Source organism: Sinocyclocheilus anshuiensis, unplaced genomic scaffold (assembly GCF_001515605.1).
Source record: "Sinocyclocheilus anshuiensis isolate Anshui unplaced genomic scaffold, SAMN03320099.WGS_v1.1 scaffold2386, whole genome shotgun sequence".
NCBI lineage: Eukaryota > Metazoa > Chordata > Actinopteri > Cypriniformes > Cyprinidae > Sinocyclocheilus > Sinocyclocheilus anshuiensis.
Genome location: NW_015555860.1, coordinates 3,666 through 21,981, shown reverse-complemented (window position 1 = coordinate 21,981; position 18,316 = coordinate 3,666). Strand labels below are relative to the sequence as shown.

The 18,316-nt window shown below is 38.0% G+C and overlaps 2 protein-coding genes across 2 annotated transcripts in view; one reads left to right on the top strand and one right to left on the bottom strand.

Moving 5' to 3' along the window:
- Positions 1 to 980: 980 nt before the first annotated feature.
- LOC107675647 (acyl-CoA synthetase family member 2, mitochondrial-like) overlaps positions 981 to 18,316 on the top strand; it is a gene marked incomplete at its 5' end in the record, with an annotated part of 20,216 nt that continues 2,880 nt past the window's right edge. Inside the window, 8 exons of the mRNA XM_016470057.1 lie at positions 981 to 1,176; positions 2,515 to 2,643; positions 2,736 to 2,789; positions 4,289 to 4,407; positions 4,490 to 4,652; positions 5,645 to 5,796; positions 6,156 to 6,247; positions 6,380 to 6,456. Of these exons, the coding sequence (XP_016325543.1) occupies positions 981 to 1,176; positions 2,515 to 2,643; positions 2,736 to 2,789; positions 4,289 to 4,407; positions 4,490 to 4,652; positions 5,645 to 5,796; positions 6,156 to 6,247; positions 6,380 to 6,456 (982 nt within the window). The remainder of the gene's footprint in view (positions 1,177 to 2,514; positions 2,644 to 2,735; positions 2,790 to 4,288; positions 4,408 to 4,489; positions 4,653 to 5,644; positions 5,797 to 6,155; positions 6,248 to 6,379; positions 6,457 to 18,316) is intronic.
- Positions 9,219 to 14,509, bottom strand: LOC107675646 (chondroadherin-like). Its single transcript, XM_016470056.1, has 4 exons — positions 13,617 to 14,509; positions 11,987 to 12,150; positions 11,226 to 11,371; positions 9,219 to 9,694 (listed from the first exon to the last, which is right to left on the bottom strand). Exons 1-3 carry the CDS (start codon positions 14,400 to 14,402, stop codon positions 11,230 to 11,232), a joined length of 1,092 nt encoding a protein of 363 aa, XP_016325542.1. The 5' UTR covers positions 14,403 to 14,509; the 3' UTR covers positions 9,219 to 9,694; positions 11,226 to 11,229.

The window sequence follows — 18,316 nt, the reverse complement described above, 5'->3', positions numbered from 1 at the left end:
ACCGCTGAAGAACCGCTGAAGAACCTTTTTTTTTTAGAGTGTATACCTGTGGGGACCAGGTACACACACACAAAATGGTTAGCTAATTTAAGATAGTCTCCCAGCTTTGTGCCAGTCTGGTTCAGCAAGTTGATCTTCCAGCACTGCATATTTTGAATGCCTCCCCTATCAAACACTCGTTAGCCAATTAGTAGAGGCTCCACGAGCTGAACTGGGTAGACACTACTGTTCAAAAGTTCGGGGCAGGTTTTGTTTTTCCTTTTATTAAGCACTGATGCATCAAAAGTGAAAGTAAAGACATTTATATTGTTACAAAAATATTTCTATTTCACATAATTGCTGTTCTTTTGAACTTTCTATTCATCAAAGAATCCTGGAAAAATGTAGGCCTATCACAGTTTCCACGAAAATATTAAGCAGCATGACTGTTTTCAACACTGTTTCCTGAGCACCAAATCAGAATGGTTTCTGTAAGATAATGTGAAATGGTGAGCATAATATACTTATTTCCATGCGTTTTTGAGTTTATTTTATATGTAGCAGCAGAAGAAATTAACTTTATCGGTGTGCTAATTTCAACTGTGCTGCCGTGTTACCTTCAAATCACAAATCAACTGTCATGTTGAGCATCAAAAAAGACCATCTTCTTTGGTCTCTAAAGTGAGAAATACTGCAGCTGATATCCCTTACTTCACCTTTTCCTATCATAAACATCAGTGTTGTCAGGATGTTTTTTAATCTTCTGCTCTCCCTTCAGTGTGAACTTCACAAGACCCAAACAAAAAGACTACTTCCTTTATGAAACTGATGGTTGTTGCAGTTCACAGAACTCACTTCAATACTTACATACAAGGATGAAAAAAAATGTATTTGTTTCAATCCAAACAAATTCTCTGCATTTGTTTGCAGATCTCTGCAGAGATGTTCTCTGCATCTCTTATACACTCAAACTCTTCTTTTTGCTCCTCTTTTTTTTTCAGTGCCGTTCATGTGGATAACCCACCCAGCATCCCAACCCTGACTACCAGTTATGTTCACGGCATATCCTCCCATTCGCTGCTCTCAAGTACTGTGGACCAGTGTCTTCAACACTCAGTGGAGCGCCACCCTGACCGTGAAGCTTTGGTTTTTATGCAGAATGGAATGCGCAAGACTTTTGCTCAGTTCTACCAAGACGTGAGTGGTTTTGCATCTCTTTTTTCTACAGAGGCCTGATTAGAGAAGTAAATCCTGTAAGACTAGAGATACTTACCACAGTGCTTCCCTTTTATACCCCTCGTGGGAGAAAGGAAAACCACATGCCAAAAATGTGTGAAATGAGAGATCTTGGCCAAATCCTAAAATAATTACAAAACAAATCCTCACATTCCTAAGCAGCACTTTATTAATCACACCTAAATAAGCTTTAACCGTAGATTCCATGTGAAATGCAGTACTAGCAGAAACATAGTGTTAAAATAGCAATACATACCCATTTTTCTCTATTTGTTTGTGTAGAGGGTGTTCTGTTATGTGCATGAAGCAGAATGAAAACCAATGGATCAATCTCTGACATGATACCATGAAATGGTCAAACGTTATTTGTGGCCATTAATGACCTATCTTAAAGTCCGTGTAAAGGCAATTCAGAGAATTGTTTCTAAACACATTATAAACGTTACAAAGAATATGAACTACACTGAACAAAATTATAAACGCAACACTTTTGTTTTTGCCCCCATTTTTAATGAGCTGAACTCAAAGATCTAAGACCAATACAGTAAAACTGCACATTTTAGAGTGGCCTTTTATTGTGGCCAGCCTAAGGCACACCTGTGCAATAATCATGCTGTCTAATCAGCATCTTGATATGCCACACCTGTGAGGTGGATGGATTATCTCGGCAAAGGAGAAGTGCTCACTAACACAGATTTAGACAGATTTGTGAACAATATTTGAGAGAAATAGGCCTTTTGTGTACATAGAAAAAGTCTTAGATCTTTGAGTTCAGCTCATGAAAAATGGGGGCAAAAACAAAAGTGTTGCGTTTATAATTTTGTTCAGTGTATGTAGTACTGAATTGTGGAGTTGGACCGTTAAACAGTTTTTCACCATTTCTGTGTTCAGGATTTTTTGGGTGGGGCTGAAATAATGTCTCGATGACACACTGGAGCCACTGAACATGCCCCCTCCCCTAACACTATAATAACTAAAGCGCTTTAGCATCAGAATTGTTTTTATAGTGCACTGTATTTATTTACCACAAGAACATATTAGCATATTACTTTACAGTACACCACAAAAATGTTTTAAACCAGAATGACTTATATTCTTGAAAACAGGGCTGTCCTTAGGGGGTGCAACTGGTGCGGTCAGTGCACAGTAGGTTGGTGCACCGGGCCCCGCGGCGAGTGCCCCCAGGAACACGATCGCGAATGGACCAAGGGGGAACATTTGCTGTATTGACTAAAAATCCACCTTACATTTGAATGTCTTCAGGGCCAGTGTAAAAATGTGGGAGTATTTTGATTTCAGGTGGAACAGACTGCTGCAGGTCTGCTGGCTGTCGGACTGAAGAGGGGCGATCGCTTAGGGATGTGGGGACCGAACATCTATGAGTGGATACTTATGCAGTTTGCCACAGCTAAGACAGGGATCATTTTGGTGAGTGCTTTTGACTTTTGTGACATTTGGTTTATCTGAGTATTTATCAACAGCTGATCTCTAACCTGTTCAAGTTTGCTGTGATTTTACAGGTTTCAGTGAACCCGGCTTATCAATTGCAAGAGGTAGAATTTGCACTCAAAAAGGTAAGTTAATGCTTATACATGCAGTAAAGAACAACAAACAGCCGAATGTCCAAACCTACAGGACTGTTTGGGGTTTATTTTCACTAAAACAGTGTTTGTTTTATATGAAAGCCTGTTTAACTGTTAATTCGTAATTGTGAGATTACTCCCATTGCGGTCTCCAAAAAACCCAAAATCACTGGACTCTCACGTCTGTGGTCATGAACTCGTTTGAGAGACTGTTGTTGGCCTATCTGAAAGACATCACTGGACCTTTGCTGGATCCTCTTCAGTTTGCGTACAGAGCAAAAAGGTCTGTGGATGATGCAGTCAACATGGGACTGCATTATATTCTGCAACATCTCAATAGACCTGGGACTTAGGCAAGGATCTTGTTTGTAGACTTCAGTTCGACCTTCAATACCATCATGCCTGATCTTCTCACAGCCAAACTGACCCAGCTCTCTGTGTCCTCCCCAATCTGTCAGTGGATCCCTAGCTTCCTGACAGACAGGCAGCAGCTAGTGAGGCTTGGTAAACTCACATCCAGGACTCTTACGATCAGCATTGGTGCCCCCCAGGGGTGTGTGTTCTCTCCACTGCTCTTCTCCCTGTATACGAACGAATGCACTGCCAAAGACCCCTCTGTTAAGCTCCTGAAATTTGAGGATGACACTACCATCATCGGCCTCATACACAATGGAGATGAGTCTGCTTACAGACAGGGGGTTAAAGAGCTGGCTGTCGGGTGCAGTCACAACAACCTGGAGCTAAACACGCTCAAAACAGTGGAGATGATCGTGGACTTCCGGAGAAACCCCCCTGCAATCCCCCCACTCACCATCATGGACAGCACTGTGGCTGCAGTAGAGTCATTCAGATTCCCGGGCACCACCATCTCTCAGGACTTGAAATGGGACACTCACATAGACACCTTTGCTAAAAAGGCCCAGCAGAGGCTGTACTTCCTTCGCCAACTGTGGAAATTCAACCTGCCACAGGAGCTGCTGAAACAGTTCTACTCAGCCATCACTGAGTCCGTCCTGTGTTCATCCATAACTGTCTGGTTTGGTTCAGCTACCAAATCAGACGTCAAGAGACTACAACAGACAGTCAGGACTGATAAGAAGATTATTGATTCCCCCTGCCCAACCTCCAAAATCTTTACACCTCCAGAGTGATAAAAAGGGCTAAGAAAATCACTCTGGACCCCTTACATCCAGCCCACTCTCTCTTTGAACTGTTGCCAACAGCTAGAGGATGTCTACACTGGACGCGACAAAGCACCAGTTGCAAATAATTTGTCCTTTGTGTCAGTACATCATGAATGGTACGAGGCATCAGTTTACTGTCGGAGATTTGTCGCTCATGTCACACCACATCCAGTGTAGACACAATTACTGTTTATAATACGTTTTATTGGCTTTAGTTGCATTGCGTCACACTGCTCACATCCGGTGTAGTTTGAACTAAATATGTGCAACCTTTATGAATGATTAATGGTTTAATGTTTCTTTTAGGTGCAGTGCAATGCAGTCGTTTGTCCAACACAATTCAAGACCCAAAGGTACTGTGACATGTTAAGGCAGCTTTGTCCGGAGATGGAGACAGCCTCTTCTGGAGGAATCAAGAGTTCAAGGTACGGGTGATGTAATAAAAAGAAATTATACATAATCAATATTGTGGTCCAGAGGGTGACTGAGTTGTTATTTTATTTTCAGACTACCAGACCTGCACACTGTGATCGTAACTGACAGTCAGCAGCCTGGAGCTTTCCATTTGAAAGATGTGATGCAAGCAGGAAGCAGCCAACACTATCAACAACTACAAGACCTGCAGAAGAAACTCAGTTGTGATGATCCCATAAACATTCAGTTTACTTCGGTACTCTGCTTATTTTTTAATTTGTGTATTTGTATATACACTACTGTGCAAAAGTCATATCTGTTAAAGCTGAAGTGTGTAATTTCCACCCTTTTTGCATCACCAGACGGAATAGCAAAAATAATGATTATTTTCAAATAGCTCACCTCAAACACTCACTCTATGGAAGCTTATTTCTACTATAGAATAAAAAAGCGAATTGCGACTTTTTATCTCACAATTATGACTTATAAAAAAGAATCACCTTTATTTTTATTTTTTTTATTGCGTGGCAAAAACAAGCTGACTTTTTTTTGCTAGTGTATATCTCACAATGCAGACTTTGCAGTTACCTTTTTATTTTTTTTTATTTCATGCCGGAAACAAGTTTTCATAGACTCCATATTCCACTGGTCAGTATAAATGAGTCTCTAAACTCACACCATTGGTTGACCTAATGTTGCTGTGTTAGGGTGGTTGGGACAAGCAGAGCAATGTTTTGAGCCTCAGCATTTACAATTTAGAGAAATTAGCCAAGATTTTTTTTTTTTTACATAAAAAATGAAACACTATAGCTTTAGTCTTGAAACACAGCCTAGTGAACTTGATCTACAGTAAATGCTACACTATAAAGGTATCATTTAGTTTTGGTCCATTAGAACTAGTACACCGTTGTCGCTTGCGAAATCAAAATGATTGTGCCGTGGGTAAAAACTTACAGATTAAGGGGCGGTGATATTATAATGAGATCCCTTTGCCACGTCACCAAGGGAGAGAAATCAGACGTGCTCGTTTTTTCAGACGCTTGCAGAAAAAGGCTTACCAAAACAAAGTTACTGGGTTAATCTTTTTCACATTTCCTTGGTTGGTAGATGCACCGGGGAACCTGATTATAGCACTTAAAACCTGGAAAAGTCAGATTTTCATGATATGTCACCTTTAAATAAATCTCCATACGTTTTCCTTTACAGTAGATGCAGTATGTGTGATATTTGACCTTATTCTTCTTACAGAAAAATGTGCGAATCTGCTTGCCTGTGCCGTTGTATCACTGTTTTGGCTCAGTGGGTGGTGGTATGGTCATGGCTGTGCATGGCACCACAGTGATTTTCCCATCCACCGGGTATGATGGACATGCCAACCTGGTGGCGATAGAGAAAGAGAAGTATGTTGTCATTAATAATTTTAATTCATTTATTTTAATTAACCCTCAGATGCATTAATTATTAGATAAATATTTTAGACTTTAAAACAAGAATCGATGTATTGTGAAAGAGTTGCACATCTGTTCTTTGCAATAGAAGATATTCTTTCAGAATCTTTCAGAGTTACTTGGTGCTGCTTTCCTCAGCCATATTGAATTTAAGTTGTTGTAAATAAAAGACACAGGGACATATAAAGAGGACAGTCATGTAGAATTTATGTAAGGATCAAAGGTCATGTAGTGTACATCATGCATAACTGGAAAAACATCTGAGCTGTATTTATTTTATCCAATTGGCACAAAATTCACTGTTTACCCAGGTGTACATTTATGTACGGCACCCCTACAATGTTTATTGACATGCTTAGTCAGCCTGACCTGGCCCAGATTGATTTTTCATCAGTTGAGGGTGGTAAGTCAATCAGTCTTTTGTCAAATCTATTGCTAAATAGAAGTTGTGATAGATTACATTAATATTACAAGTTTTTCTGAGCAAACACTTTCATCAGTATTCTGCTAAGATTCTCTGTTTTGTGTCTGTCAGGTATTACTGCCGGGTCTCCTTGTCCACCTGAGGTCATCCGTAAGGTCATCAATGCCACAGGTGCTAAGGAAATGCTGGTAAGTAGTTACTCATAATAAAAAGGGATTTGTTGATAAACAGTGCACATCCTCTGTTATGAATCAAGCTGATTATAATTGTGTGTAAACTGCATGTCACTATCACTAGAGGGAGACAGAGAATATAATATAAAATATATAATATAATATAAAAGTCACTCATAGCCCAGCTCACTTGGTCTGTACATTTATTTTAGTATTGTCCTTTCTGTTCTAAGAAAAGATATGTCTTCTTTTAATTCACTATCCATTCTCACATTAAAAATTCCCCTTATATTTGAATGAAAACAGCTTGGTATTTGTACAAAATAAGTCACTCATAGCCCAGCTCACTTGGTCTGTACATTTATTTTAGTATTGTCCTTTCTGTTCTAAGAAAAGATATGTCTTCTTTTAATTCACTATCCATTCTCACATTAAAAATTCCCCTTATATTTGAATGAAAAAAGCTTGGTATTTGTACAAAATATACATTACCTTTCAAAAGTTTGGGGTCATTTTTGAATGTCTTTGAAAGAAGTCTCTTGCTCACCAAGGCTGCTTTCATTGAATCAAATATAAAGTAAAACAGTAATATTGTGTAATAATATTACTATTTAAAATATTTTCTCATTTAATTTATTTAAAAATATAATTTATTCCTGTGATGGCAAAGCTGAATTTTCAGCAGTCATTACTCCAGTCATCAGTGTCACATGATCCTTCAGAAATCATTCTAATATGCTGAATGATTTCTTGGCACTCAATAAATATCACTTATTACTTATTATCAGTGTTGAAAACAGTTGTGCTGCTTAATATTTTTGTGGATACTATAATACATTATACAGGATTCTATAATGATTAAAAAGTTCAAAAGAACAGCATTTATTTAAAAAATAATGTTTTTAAACAATATAGAACTGTACTGTCACCTTTGATTAATTTAATGCATCCTTGATGAATAAATTAAGTTCTTAAAAAAAAAATCTTACTGACTCCAAACCTTTGAAAGGTATTGTATGAATAGCTGTTCTCCTTTTTAAAAGAGCATTGTTAAAGCATAGTTCAGCAGAAAATTAAAATGTAGGTGTCATGTACTAACTCTCATGTTGTTCCAAACTGTATGACTTTCTATCTCTGAGCTGCTTTCTTCCATAAAATGATGCTGTAAAGCTCCAAAAAGAACCATACAAGTAGTCCATATTATTTGCACAATAACTAAAGTCTTCTGAAGCCATATAATAGCTTTGTGTGAGGAGCAAACTAAAATTTAGGACGAAGAAGACAGTTATTCCTTAAAAAATTCCACTTTAAAAAAAAGAGAGCATCTTGGACATTCTGTTATGAATAACTAATTTTATTTCCCACAAAAGAAAAACGTCATACAAGTTTTGAGGTTGAGTAAATGATGACAGAATTTTCATTTTTGGGTGAACTATACCTTTAAGAACCAGATATGGAGAAGGCAGCAGGATCTGATAGCAGTATCTGTTAGCACTATTGTTTTTCAAAGAACATATTGCACAATTTTAGAGCATACAGTTTTCATTTGCTGAAAGAAACTATTACTATAGTGTTGCTTTGAATGTACATAACAGTAACAAATTGATAACATTAGACTGGAGAACCACCATTTGTCTCAATTTTTATTCTCTTTTCATTTTTCCTGCTCTTCGTAAATCCTCTTTTCCTGGCACCACCATCACTTGTCATTTCTTGATTTTGATTGGTCAGTCGCAGCATTCTGAAAGGTGCTGTATGTAAGTTTTTAAAGCATAAAAAGACCATAATATGTTTGCAGATATTTAAGAAAAATGCTAAGTTAACATACTTGTTTATCTGAAAAACAATGCTACAGTCAGTTATTCTCCTTTGAAAATGTGCGTTCCGGGCCGGAATGTCGGTCTCTGTTTTGGTTTGTGAAACCCGGCCACTGCCAGTTTACCCAATTGTATTTCGGCACCCCGGGTTGCCAGTTGACGGAAAACACAGCATATTTAATTTCATTCATCAGCAAGTGCGCTCGTTCCTGTTGGTGTCGTCAATCTGAACCTGCGTGTGCATCAAGTCTGAGGAGGAGGGGCCGGTTGAAAAAAAACCCTCTCCAATATTTTGAATTTGGACTGCAATACTTAGTTCAACCACTCGGTGTCAATCCTACATACAGCACCTTTAATGGCTAAACTGTATATTTGGCAACCAATCCTGATTATCCTGTCTGGATTTATTGTGTGACAATGACTAGCTGTGTTATTCCTTACATAGACTTTACATTATCTCATTTATCATTTTCATGGCTATAAGGAGTCCATGTTTTCCTGGCCTGTGTTGCGTTTGACTTTGGTCAGAGATGTTAAGAAGAGGTCAGGTCATGTCACATCTTGAATGTGTCAGCTTTAGTCACGGACTCACGGTCAAGGTTTGTTATGTTTGCAAAGCCCGGAAATTCCTTGCAGGACGTTGTGAGATGTTTAAAGCTAAGGATGAACTCACAATGTTAAAAGAGGATCCTCATGAAGAGCTCTGTTGTGATTATAACTCTTTGGTTATATAATTTTAAGTGCTTCTACCCTAATAATGGGAGTATGCCGTGGAAGACCTTAAAATTAGAATCAGTAGAATGGACAAGATTCATTCTACAGTGGCCATTTGGTTTGATATACTCAAAAAGGGTCAGATTTTATGTACATCCTTACACATTTCTATGCTAAAAAAAATATGCTTAAATCTGGAAAAACAAAACATACAATCTTGAGGTGTTTGATGAATTACCTGTGCACATTTATACTTCAATGAGATACTGCTGAGTCTCTAAGTAAATGCTAATCAATGCAAATCTACTCTACCAATTCTGATTTTATGGAGAAGAGTACTCCTGATTTTTACTATGGTGTAGAAACTAGTTGTGTGATAATGTTGGATTTATCACCAGGTTTTTGAATTAGCATATGCATTACTATAACAATGAACACTGAGAGTTTGAGGCGTATTTCCTTTGCGGTGTACATGTTTGTGAAAGCTCTCTTTGCAAACTCACACAGTTGCTCCTTCAGGGTGTTTGTCAATGTCTGTGAACATATATTTATAAATAACATTTATTCATGTTATTTAGTATGTATTGAGTCAGCGCATCTATATGTCACACAAAAAATTAGTGAAAGAGGAAATGGACAGTCCCAATGTAGCAGTCTGCATTGCTTTTCTTTTCTGCACATTGAAGTCCCAACACCTGGACAGGCCTCTTCTCCCTGTCCTCCTGCGGGAACATACAAATAAGATCGCCAAGCTCAGTTTTGGACATCTGATGGTCTGCACATAATGCCAAAGCCAAAATGGAAACACACAAACAAACCTTAAAAGACAAAGAGACCAGGAGGAACATAAAGGATAGGTTGGAAAAACATAACAGACAGTATTTTACCACAAAGCAGTGGCCCAAACCCATATCCTGACCACAATTACAGTATTACCATTCAGTCTTTCATGTTGGAAGAGGTAAAAACACTTACGGTTAGCATTAACCTCTTGATTCTCTGTGCAAATATGCAACTTTAATTTCTCACAGAAGTTACTGGAAGTAAGCTCATTAATAGAGGTACGACCACCAGTGACTAAATTGGTAACTTGGAACCAGGTTTCTCCACTCCCAAATCAATGGGATTACTTTGCAAACCTGGGCTTAAACAATTTCATAACCATTTACTGTTGTTTATCGCATCCACAGTGGTCTCTCGGGACTTGTGGAAGCACTTGAGCAGTGAATCTCATGAGTATCTCCTGATGAAAAGGTCTTTGATAGAGATTATGGGAGAGCAGTGGTTTCTTGCTCCATGCATCACAGAGAACCCTTGAGACTAGTTATTTACCCTTTTTTCTCCTTTCTAATTTATTTACATTTGCAAATCATGTGGAAAGAGGCTAGTTGTCATACTGAGGACTGTGATTAATGTCTCATTTTTATGATCATAGCTGGAGCCGTAATCATGTGGTCTCATTTACAAGACCTCTGTGGACCACATAAACCATAGATGGGTCTGGACTGGAAGACTTGGTTGTTTAGTAATGTTTAGTATAATCTTAGTAATCTTTAGTAGCTGGTTATCATTTTGTAATTGACTTCTGGTGTCCGGCTTTAAATAACAAAAATTCCTTGGTGAACTTTGACTTTAATCTCAGCTTTCTTGCAAATACTAATAATTCATTTTAAATTTACTTAATAATTTTACAATGTTACAATAATATTGTGTTTTAGACCAGTGGGTTTCAACCTTTTGGACTCCAAGTCTCTCTTGTCCAAGACAATATTCAAAGGCCCTTCTATATAAGCGGATATACCTCTGCTACTATTGTTGTAATAAAAATATGTTGTACATCTTTATTTTAGGTGTTTTTTATTATTAAGATTGTTAATATAGGTACATTTAAATAATTGTAATATTTATTGGAAGCTCCCTGGAAGTAATGGCCTTCCTGCAGTTCAAACAGTAGTGCATGCACTAGTGAAGCCAAAGTCATGTGTTAGATTCACAGGGAAAGCAAGAACTGATAAAATGTGTACCTTGAATGCAATGTAAGCCGCTTTGGATGAAAGCCAAAATTTAAATATAAATGTAAAGTTTGCAGAGGCTGTTAGTATGCCCTGGCCCCCTGGTTATGAACCACTGAACTAGAGGAATATGGCTTATTAAGGAAGCCATTTATATTTAATGTCATTTGTAATGTTTTCACTTTTTAGGTTTGTGTTAAGATTCTAAATTTGTGAGAGTGGAAATAACAGGGCTGCTCACCATTTCAAAGCCGTGCTCCCTTCCTGGCCTTCTTTGTCTTTGCCTTGCAGCGGGTGAAAGCAGTGCTGTCTCTTATTTGCTTTCCTTTCTGGCTTCCAGGAGAAGCACAAACTGCATCAGGGTGATGGCGGCTAGTGTCCAACCATCTGAACAAGCAAATCCAAGCATTTAGAGTAAATCTTAAGAACCATTAAAGTTAATGTCAGCTGTTTGTTCATTTGACTTATTTCAGAGTAAAACTAGATATTCAGCAAGATAAAATATATGGGACGGGACTTTTTGTCAAGAATTGATTGGATAGTAAAAAGTGGGCATTGCATAGCAGGATGAATGTGAATTTTCTCCAACAGTGTCAGTGACTCAATTGCTATTTGGCTATTGGTTAATATTATAAATTAGCTCACACAGCCTTAGTGATGTCAGCATGTTCACAATATCAATGACGATGATATCAGAATTGTGAATTAAGAAAGTAAATAGGTTCGATTTTGATTTCATGTTGACTTGAATGAAGCCATGAAGTAAAAATGAAAGGCATACTTTCTTGTTATAGACTACATCAAACTTAAATCCAGTTTGGTATGAGACAGGCTCGTGAGCCCAATGCCGTTTCAGTTTTGCTTTACATTTGTATGCTGTTTATAATGAATGTCAATATAGCCTAATTAGATTTATTTTATAGGTGAATATATAATTTTATAACTACTTATTTTTCATTCTTGGTCTGTTCTGAATACCGTTACTCTTTTGTTGTCTCTTACTTTCTGAGGTTTGCTAACTGGCAGGTGCAGCTCCAGGGGTTGTTAAACAGAGTGATGTTCTGGAGGGTGCTGAACTCAAGGCTGCTCGGCAGTGATTTTAGCTTGTTGTTCTCAAGGTGCAGAGATCTGAGAGCCGTCACTCCCTCAAAGGCAGCATTGGAGAACTTGATAGGTAGAAAGGACAGATATACAGTTGTTTAGTCGATAGCACGTTACAACTCACTGCTTTTAAGAATATCCTTACGGTTAGCATTCAAAGTCACTCTTAATATCTAAAGCAGACTTGTGGATGCTGGACTGAGGGCTTTTTTCCACATGAAAGGCCTCTCTCATGCTGTCCTATGTGCCAGGGCTTATGTAAACCTCTCCACACTTTCCTTCCAGCCCTCCATCAAACTTCATAAGCGTATGCAGGACTGCTAAAAACTTCCTCTCTCATGCTGTCCTATGTGCCAGGGCTTATGTAAACCTCTCCGCACTTTCCTTCCAGCCCGCCATCAAACTTCATAAGCGTATGCAGGGCTGCTAAAAACTTCACCCAGGTGTTAGATGTACTGGTCTGCATGGTGTCTGCTTTATAGGAAGACCACGGTTGAGGGGCTTAGAAAGTATACACATAGTGTTTGTGTGGGTGTGTTATGTAAGCGTAGAAAAGATGCACTTATTGAAGCTGCGCTCGTTTCTACGTTAGATTGATAAATGAGGCCCATTGTGTGTGTGGGTGTGTTATGTAAGCGTCGAAAAGATGCACTTATTGAAGGGACATTTTGGAAATTTCCACTCAGAAGGCAAGAGACGTGGAGAGTTTGGTAATTTGAGGCGATGGAGGATGGATCAATTCCAGCATGGAAGGGTTGTTTTCACTTTTTCTGTCTGTCCACTCCTCCATCGACCTGCTCTTCTGTCAGAAATTCCTGAATTGGGCTGAATTGTCTATTCAGGTGAGGCAACTTCAGCCTAAAATACCTCTCTTCATGGGCAACCGAACACCCTGTCACTATTTACCTGTCTGCTAACCCTTGCTGACCTGTTTACATGGTGCACCAAGTGAGAGGAAAAAACTTGGGTCTCAAAATAACACTTTTTTTAGAAGGGTTGTTTTCACTTTTTCTGTCTGTCCACTCCTCCATCGACTTGCTCTTCTGCCAGAAATTCCTGAATTGGGATGAATTGTCCATTTAGGTGAGGCAACTTCAGCCTAAAATACCTCTCTTCATGGGCAACCGAACACCCTGTCACTATTTACCAGTCTGCTAACCCTTGCTGACCTGTTTACATGGTGCACCAAGTGAGAGGAAAAACTTGGGTCTCAAAATAACACTTTTTTTTAAAGCAAATAGACCCTAAAAATATCCACACGTGAGGGGAGAGTGGTTATTTTTTCCCTTTTCTGTCATACAAACAACACTGACCAACTGCATGGCACCGATGCTTGTTGATGTGTTTTTACACACGTTTGTGTATATAGAAATAATATGAATAATTTAAAAGAATTCATTTTATATATTAATAATAATATAAATAATAAAATAAAACATAGTCATTAATCAGAGTCTTGATTCTCATGTTTTATTCTACATTTTAAGTGTTTAATCCACAAAATAACTGCTACAGTATGTCACGGACTTACCTTCTCCAGGCTCATGTCATTTAGATGGAGCTTCTCCATGTAGCGGCCAAAGCTCCGGAAAGCATGGTCAGGGATGAGGCTGAGAGGGTTTTTGGACAGGTTGAGCTCCTCCACCACACGCAGCTTGTTCATAGCCAGGAGAGGGTAGGTGGACAGCTTGTTATGGTCCAGAGTTAGAATGGCCAGGTTCTCCACTTCATCAAAAGAACCTGGCTGTATGGAGCTCAACTCGTTGCCACTCATGTAAAGCCATCGGAAATCACTAGCACCTGTGAAAGTACCAGGCTGCAGCTCTCGAAGCTTGTTGTTGTCGAGCTGCAGGATAAAGAGGTTGATCATGGGAGAAAAGATGCCCTTCGGAAGACTTGTAATTTGGTTACCGTCCAAGTAGAGATAGGTCAGTTCGGTCAGGTCCTCAAAAGCACCTGGTTTGATGGTGCTGATCTCATTGTTAGACAAGTAGAGGTAGATGAGTTTCTTCAGTCCTTTGAAAGCCTGGCTGGAGAGTTCTCGGATCTGACAGTGCTGCAGGTGAAGAGAAATGAGCCCCTTCATCTCGCTGAAGCCCCCGGTTGGGAGATTTCCCAGGTTGTTGCGTTGCAGGTTTAGGAGACGGGTGGCCTCAGATATGCGGGGGATCTTCTTCAGCCCGACGTTGTCACAGATAACATGTTGCAGGTCCCCATGGCAGTGGCACTGGCTTGGGCATTGAGTTGGCGCGCCAAACACAAAGGGGACGCAAACCTGTAGGCACACTAGCACCAGTAGGAAGCTTAAACTGTACATGATGACGCTGTGTTGATCAGTCCACTGCTTTATGCTGTCTGGCTGTTGGTCTTCTTTTACCTTTACTCCAACTCTTGCAGCAGGAACATATACAGACAGCAAAAGTGGTCCACACAACCTCAGAGTAAAGAGAGGGAGTGTGTGAGAGTGCAGAGAGAGAGGGCTGGAGGTGAGCTCGAGAGAGAAGAGGGGGAGGGGGAGGAAAGGAGGGAAGAAAGCTGAACGGATGGGTGTTTATAATAGTTCTGCTCTTAATGTTACATAGCAATTGCAGAATCTGCAAGATATTTATTAAAATTAATTTAAAATATTTATGTATTTAAATAATGCTTAAAATACAGTTCTGCTCTTAACTTTACATAGCCATTGCAGAATTTGTAAGATATTTATTAAAAATAAATGTAAATGTTTATTTATTTATTGTTTATAATACAGTTTGCTCTTAACATTACCTAGCAATGGCTAAATCGGCACGATTTTTCTTAAAAATAAATTAAACATTTATTTATTTATTTATTACAGTTTTGCTCTTAACATTACATAGCCATTTCAGAAGATATTAAAAGAAATTAAACATTTATTTATTTAGTAGTTATTATACAGTTTTGCTTCTAACTTTACTTGGCCCGTGCAGAATTTTCTAGATATTTATTTATTTATTACAGATTATAAAATAACATTTTTTCTTTAGAACTTCTCTAATGAAGCTATTTGATATAACATATTTACATATATTCCAGAAGACAAAAGGATAACTGAACTTACTGTTCAGAAAGTTGATATACCTTTTTAATATTGTGATTTCTTTTTATACCTCAAGCATCACTGTATGTATGAGGACTATCAGGTCTTTGAACCAAAAAAGGAACAAGGATTCAACATATGTATGTTGTGTATGAGTCCCTGTTTTGTCCTGATAGGTGAAATTGTCCACTCTCCTTGACAAAAATCCTCCAGGACCTCTAAGTTCTTTAGTTTCCCAACATTTTCTGCACATTCGAGTTCTCCCCACAGTGGCTTTGCCTCATACATAATTACAAACAAACAAAAAAAACTAGTTACACATTGATTCATAAAGGACAGTATAATAAAATTAATCCATTTGACCTACAGACAGTCTTCTCAAGCCATAAGATGACTTTCTCTCTGACAAACAGTTCACAATTTAAGTCATTATTCACTAATATTCCCTTCCACTCAAGAACCACAACGACTAGATCATGAAAGTCATTTCAAAGATCAGACTCATACTGTTACAGTCTTCAGCGGTTGTGCCCAGGATGGCCACCAGATGACACTGTGTTCTGTGAGCACATGGCTTGTGTTGTGTTTGTTTGTTGCTATGTGCTCTCTCCTGTCTATTGTCTTGCCCCGCCCATCTTGTTACCTCAATATTGTTTAAGTTGCTCCACCTGTGTCTCCCTCGCTAGCCTCCTCATTTGGTTTCCTATTTATTCTCCTGGTGTCTGTAATCCTGTGCTGATCTGTCGTTTTTCATTGTGTGTGTTATGTCTGCATGTAGTGCAGTTCCTAGCCTGCCTGTCTGTTTTTCCCCCTCGGGGTTGTTTTAGTTTGTTTTTGTTTCATTTTATTATTAAAAGAAAGAACCATTCATCCTGCACTTGAGTCCTCGCTTCATCTCTCCACACGCACCGTGACGCATGCAATTCGTTTGTTCTATTTTTTTTTTTTTAATTGTTCATATGCGGATGCATTGAACATTTTCTGTAAGTATACTCATGTGATTTTCACCAATTTTCACAAACCTGATATGTGAGACATTTAAGTTCTGATTGTTTCTATTTTAATAAAAAAAACTTTTTTTTTCTTTCTACCTTTAAAATACATGAAAGGTTCTCATTACATGTTCAGTACAAACAAGTTCAGAGGTCTGAAATGTGATTGTATTTTTATTTTTACTCTCTCATTTCATAGGCTAATTTGTGCGCAGCCAAGTCTCATGAGGTTAAGGTGAGACTGTGTGTCGTGCCAGACATTTCCATTGTTTTTAGTCAGCAGGAGGAAAGGGAGCCACTCCCGTGTGGCGGGCCGTTTTATAACATATAATCACCGCCAGATGTTTGGCTGGTATCACATCACAACAATGGAAATGGAGGTTTTTATTTTGTCTGCAGTGGCGCGTTTCATGGAGTAGAGAGGTGCATTGCTCTGCATAAATGTCTCCTTTCATTTCAACTATGTCCAGTATTCAATAAAAAATTAAAAGAAAATAAAGTGCACTGTGGAATCACCCAGTATTTTTTTCCCACATGCTTCAACAAACATTTTCACAGTGGCCAACTGAGGTTGGATTATGTGTAACAAATGTTGTATCCTTGTTCCTTTTTGGTTCAAAGACCTGATAGTCCTCCGATCTGTTTATGAGCGCCTCAGCTTTTCTCAGGTTAGGCGGAATCTAGTGTTTGCTTAACAAATGTAACATTTTATCGGCAAAGTGTATGTCTTGGTATTTTCAAGTCCACATTCATGCTAGATTGTGCAAATACTGCCCAGCAACTAGTGTTTGGCTAGTAGTAGGTATTGTGGTGAGCAAAGTTTAATATGATATTTGACACTGAAATCATAGTTATTAAAGATGATACATAGTTTTTTATTAACTTATTGAGTTCAAAAGCTCATGACTCACTTAAAATCACTTAAAATGTTCCAAACAAACATTATAAATGTCTGGCACGTCACAGTCTCACCAGCTGGCAGCACTTGTAATTCAGTTTGGTAAACATAAATTGACATCCTGTGCCATGATGAGGTTATGTCTCTTTAAAGACACTGTGATGAATTGTTTCCAGTGCACATTATCTACTTCGTTTTTTGGAAGATTTGTTTTAGCCTGAAGCGATACTGTAAAGCGAGAGAACAACAGCTGGTGTGCCAGTTCTCAGGTGCTCACCACATACCTCACCTGCCTCCCAGGCCTGATTCAGCTGTCTGCTTGCCATTAGGCTAGTTTGTGGAAAAATGTTAGCAAAAGGCCTTTACCATATTCGGCTGTGCAAAACGAGTAATATAAGCACACTGACTGAAATTTAAACAAAAGTTTAATGGCATAGAAATCAGAGGTTAGTTCCACAAATCTTAACATATACAGTGGAATCCAAAATCTAGGGTTTAAAATATATTTTTAATCATGGAAATAAAATAAAAAAAGTAAAACGAAGACATTTTATGATATTTCAGATTCTGTACTTTTTATAGGTAAAATTAGTTTGATCAAGCAAGGAGAGGGGTGGAGGGATTTAAATGTATCAATTTAATATCATTTGATTTTTTTTATATCCGTTTATTTTTACTTGATTTATTTTATATTAGTTTATCAGTTCAGTATCATTATATATAATAAATTATGATAATAAAATACATTTTTAAATAAAAATATATATGTAACTTATTCATGTAAAATTACATTATATTTTAAATATGCAAAACTGAAGTATTTTTATTATAAGAAACATTTTATATAAATGATGAGTTCAGTATAATTTATTATAAATATAAATAAATTAATAAAATAATAAATTATATGAAACATTTACAGTATATATATAAAATATTAACAATATATTACACTTTTAATGCTAAGTTGAAGCATTTTCGTTCGTGTTATCAGAAATATTTTATATTAAAGGGGTCATATGATGCGATTTCAATTTTTCCTTTCTCTTTGAAGTGATACAAGCTCTTGGTGCATAAATAAGATCTGTAAAGTTGCAAAGACTAAAGTCTCAAATCCAAAGAGATATTCTTTATAAAAGTTAAGAGTCAACCACACCTACCTAAAACGGCTCGTTCTAACACGCCCCCACATGTCTACGTCACGATGTGGGAATATTTGCATAACGCCGCCCAAATGTTCACGCAAAGAAAGAAGGCGTAACTTTTATTCTCGCTGTAGT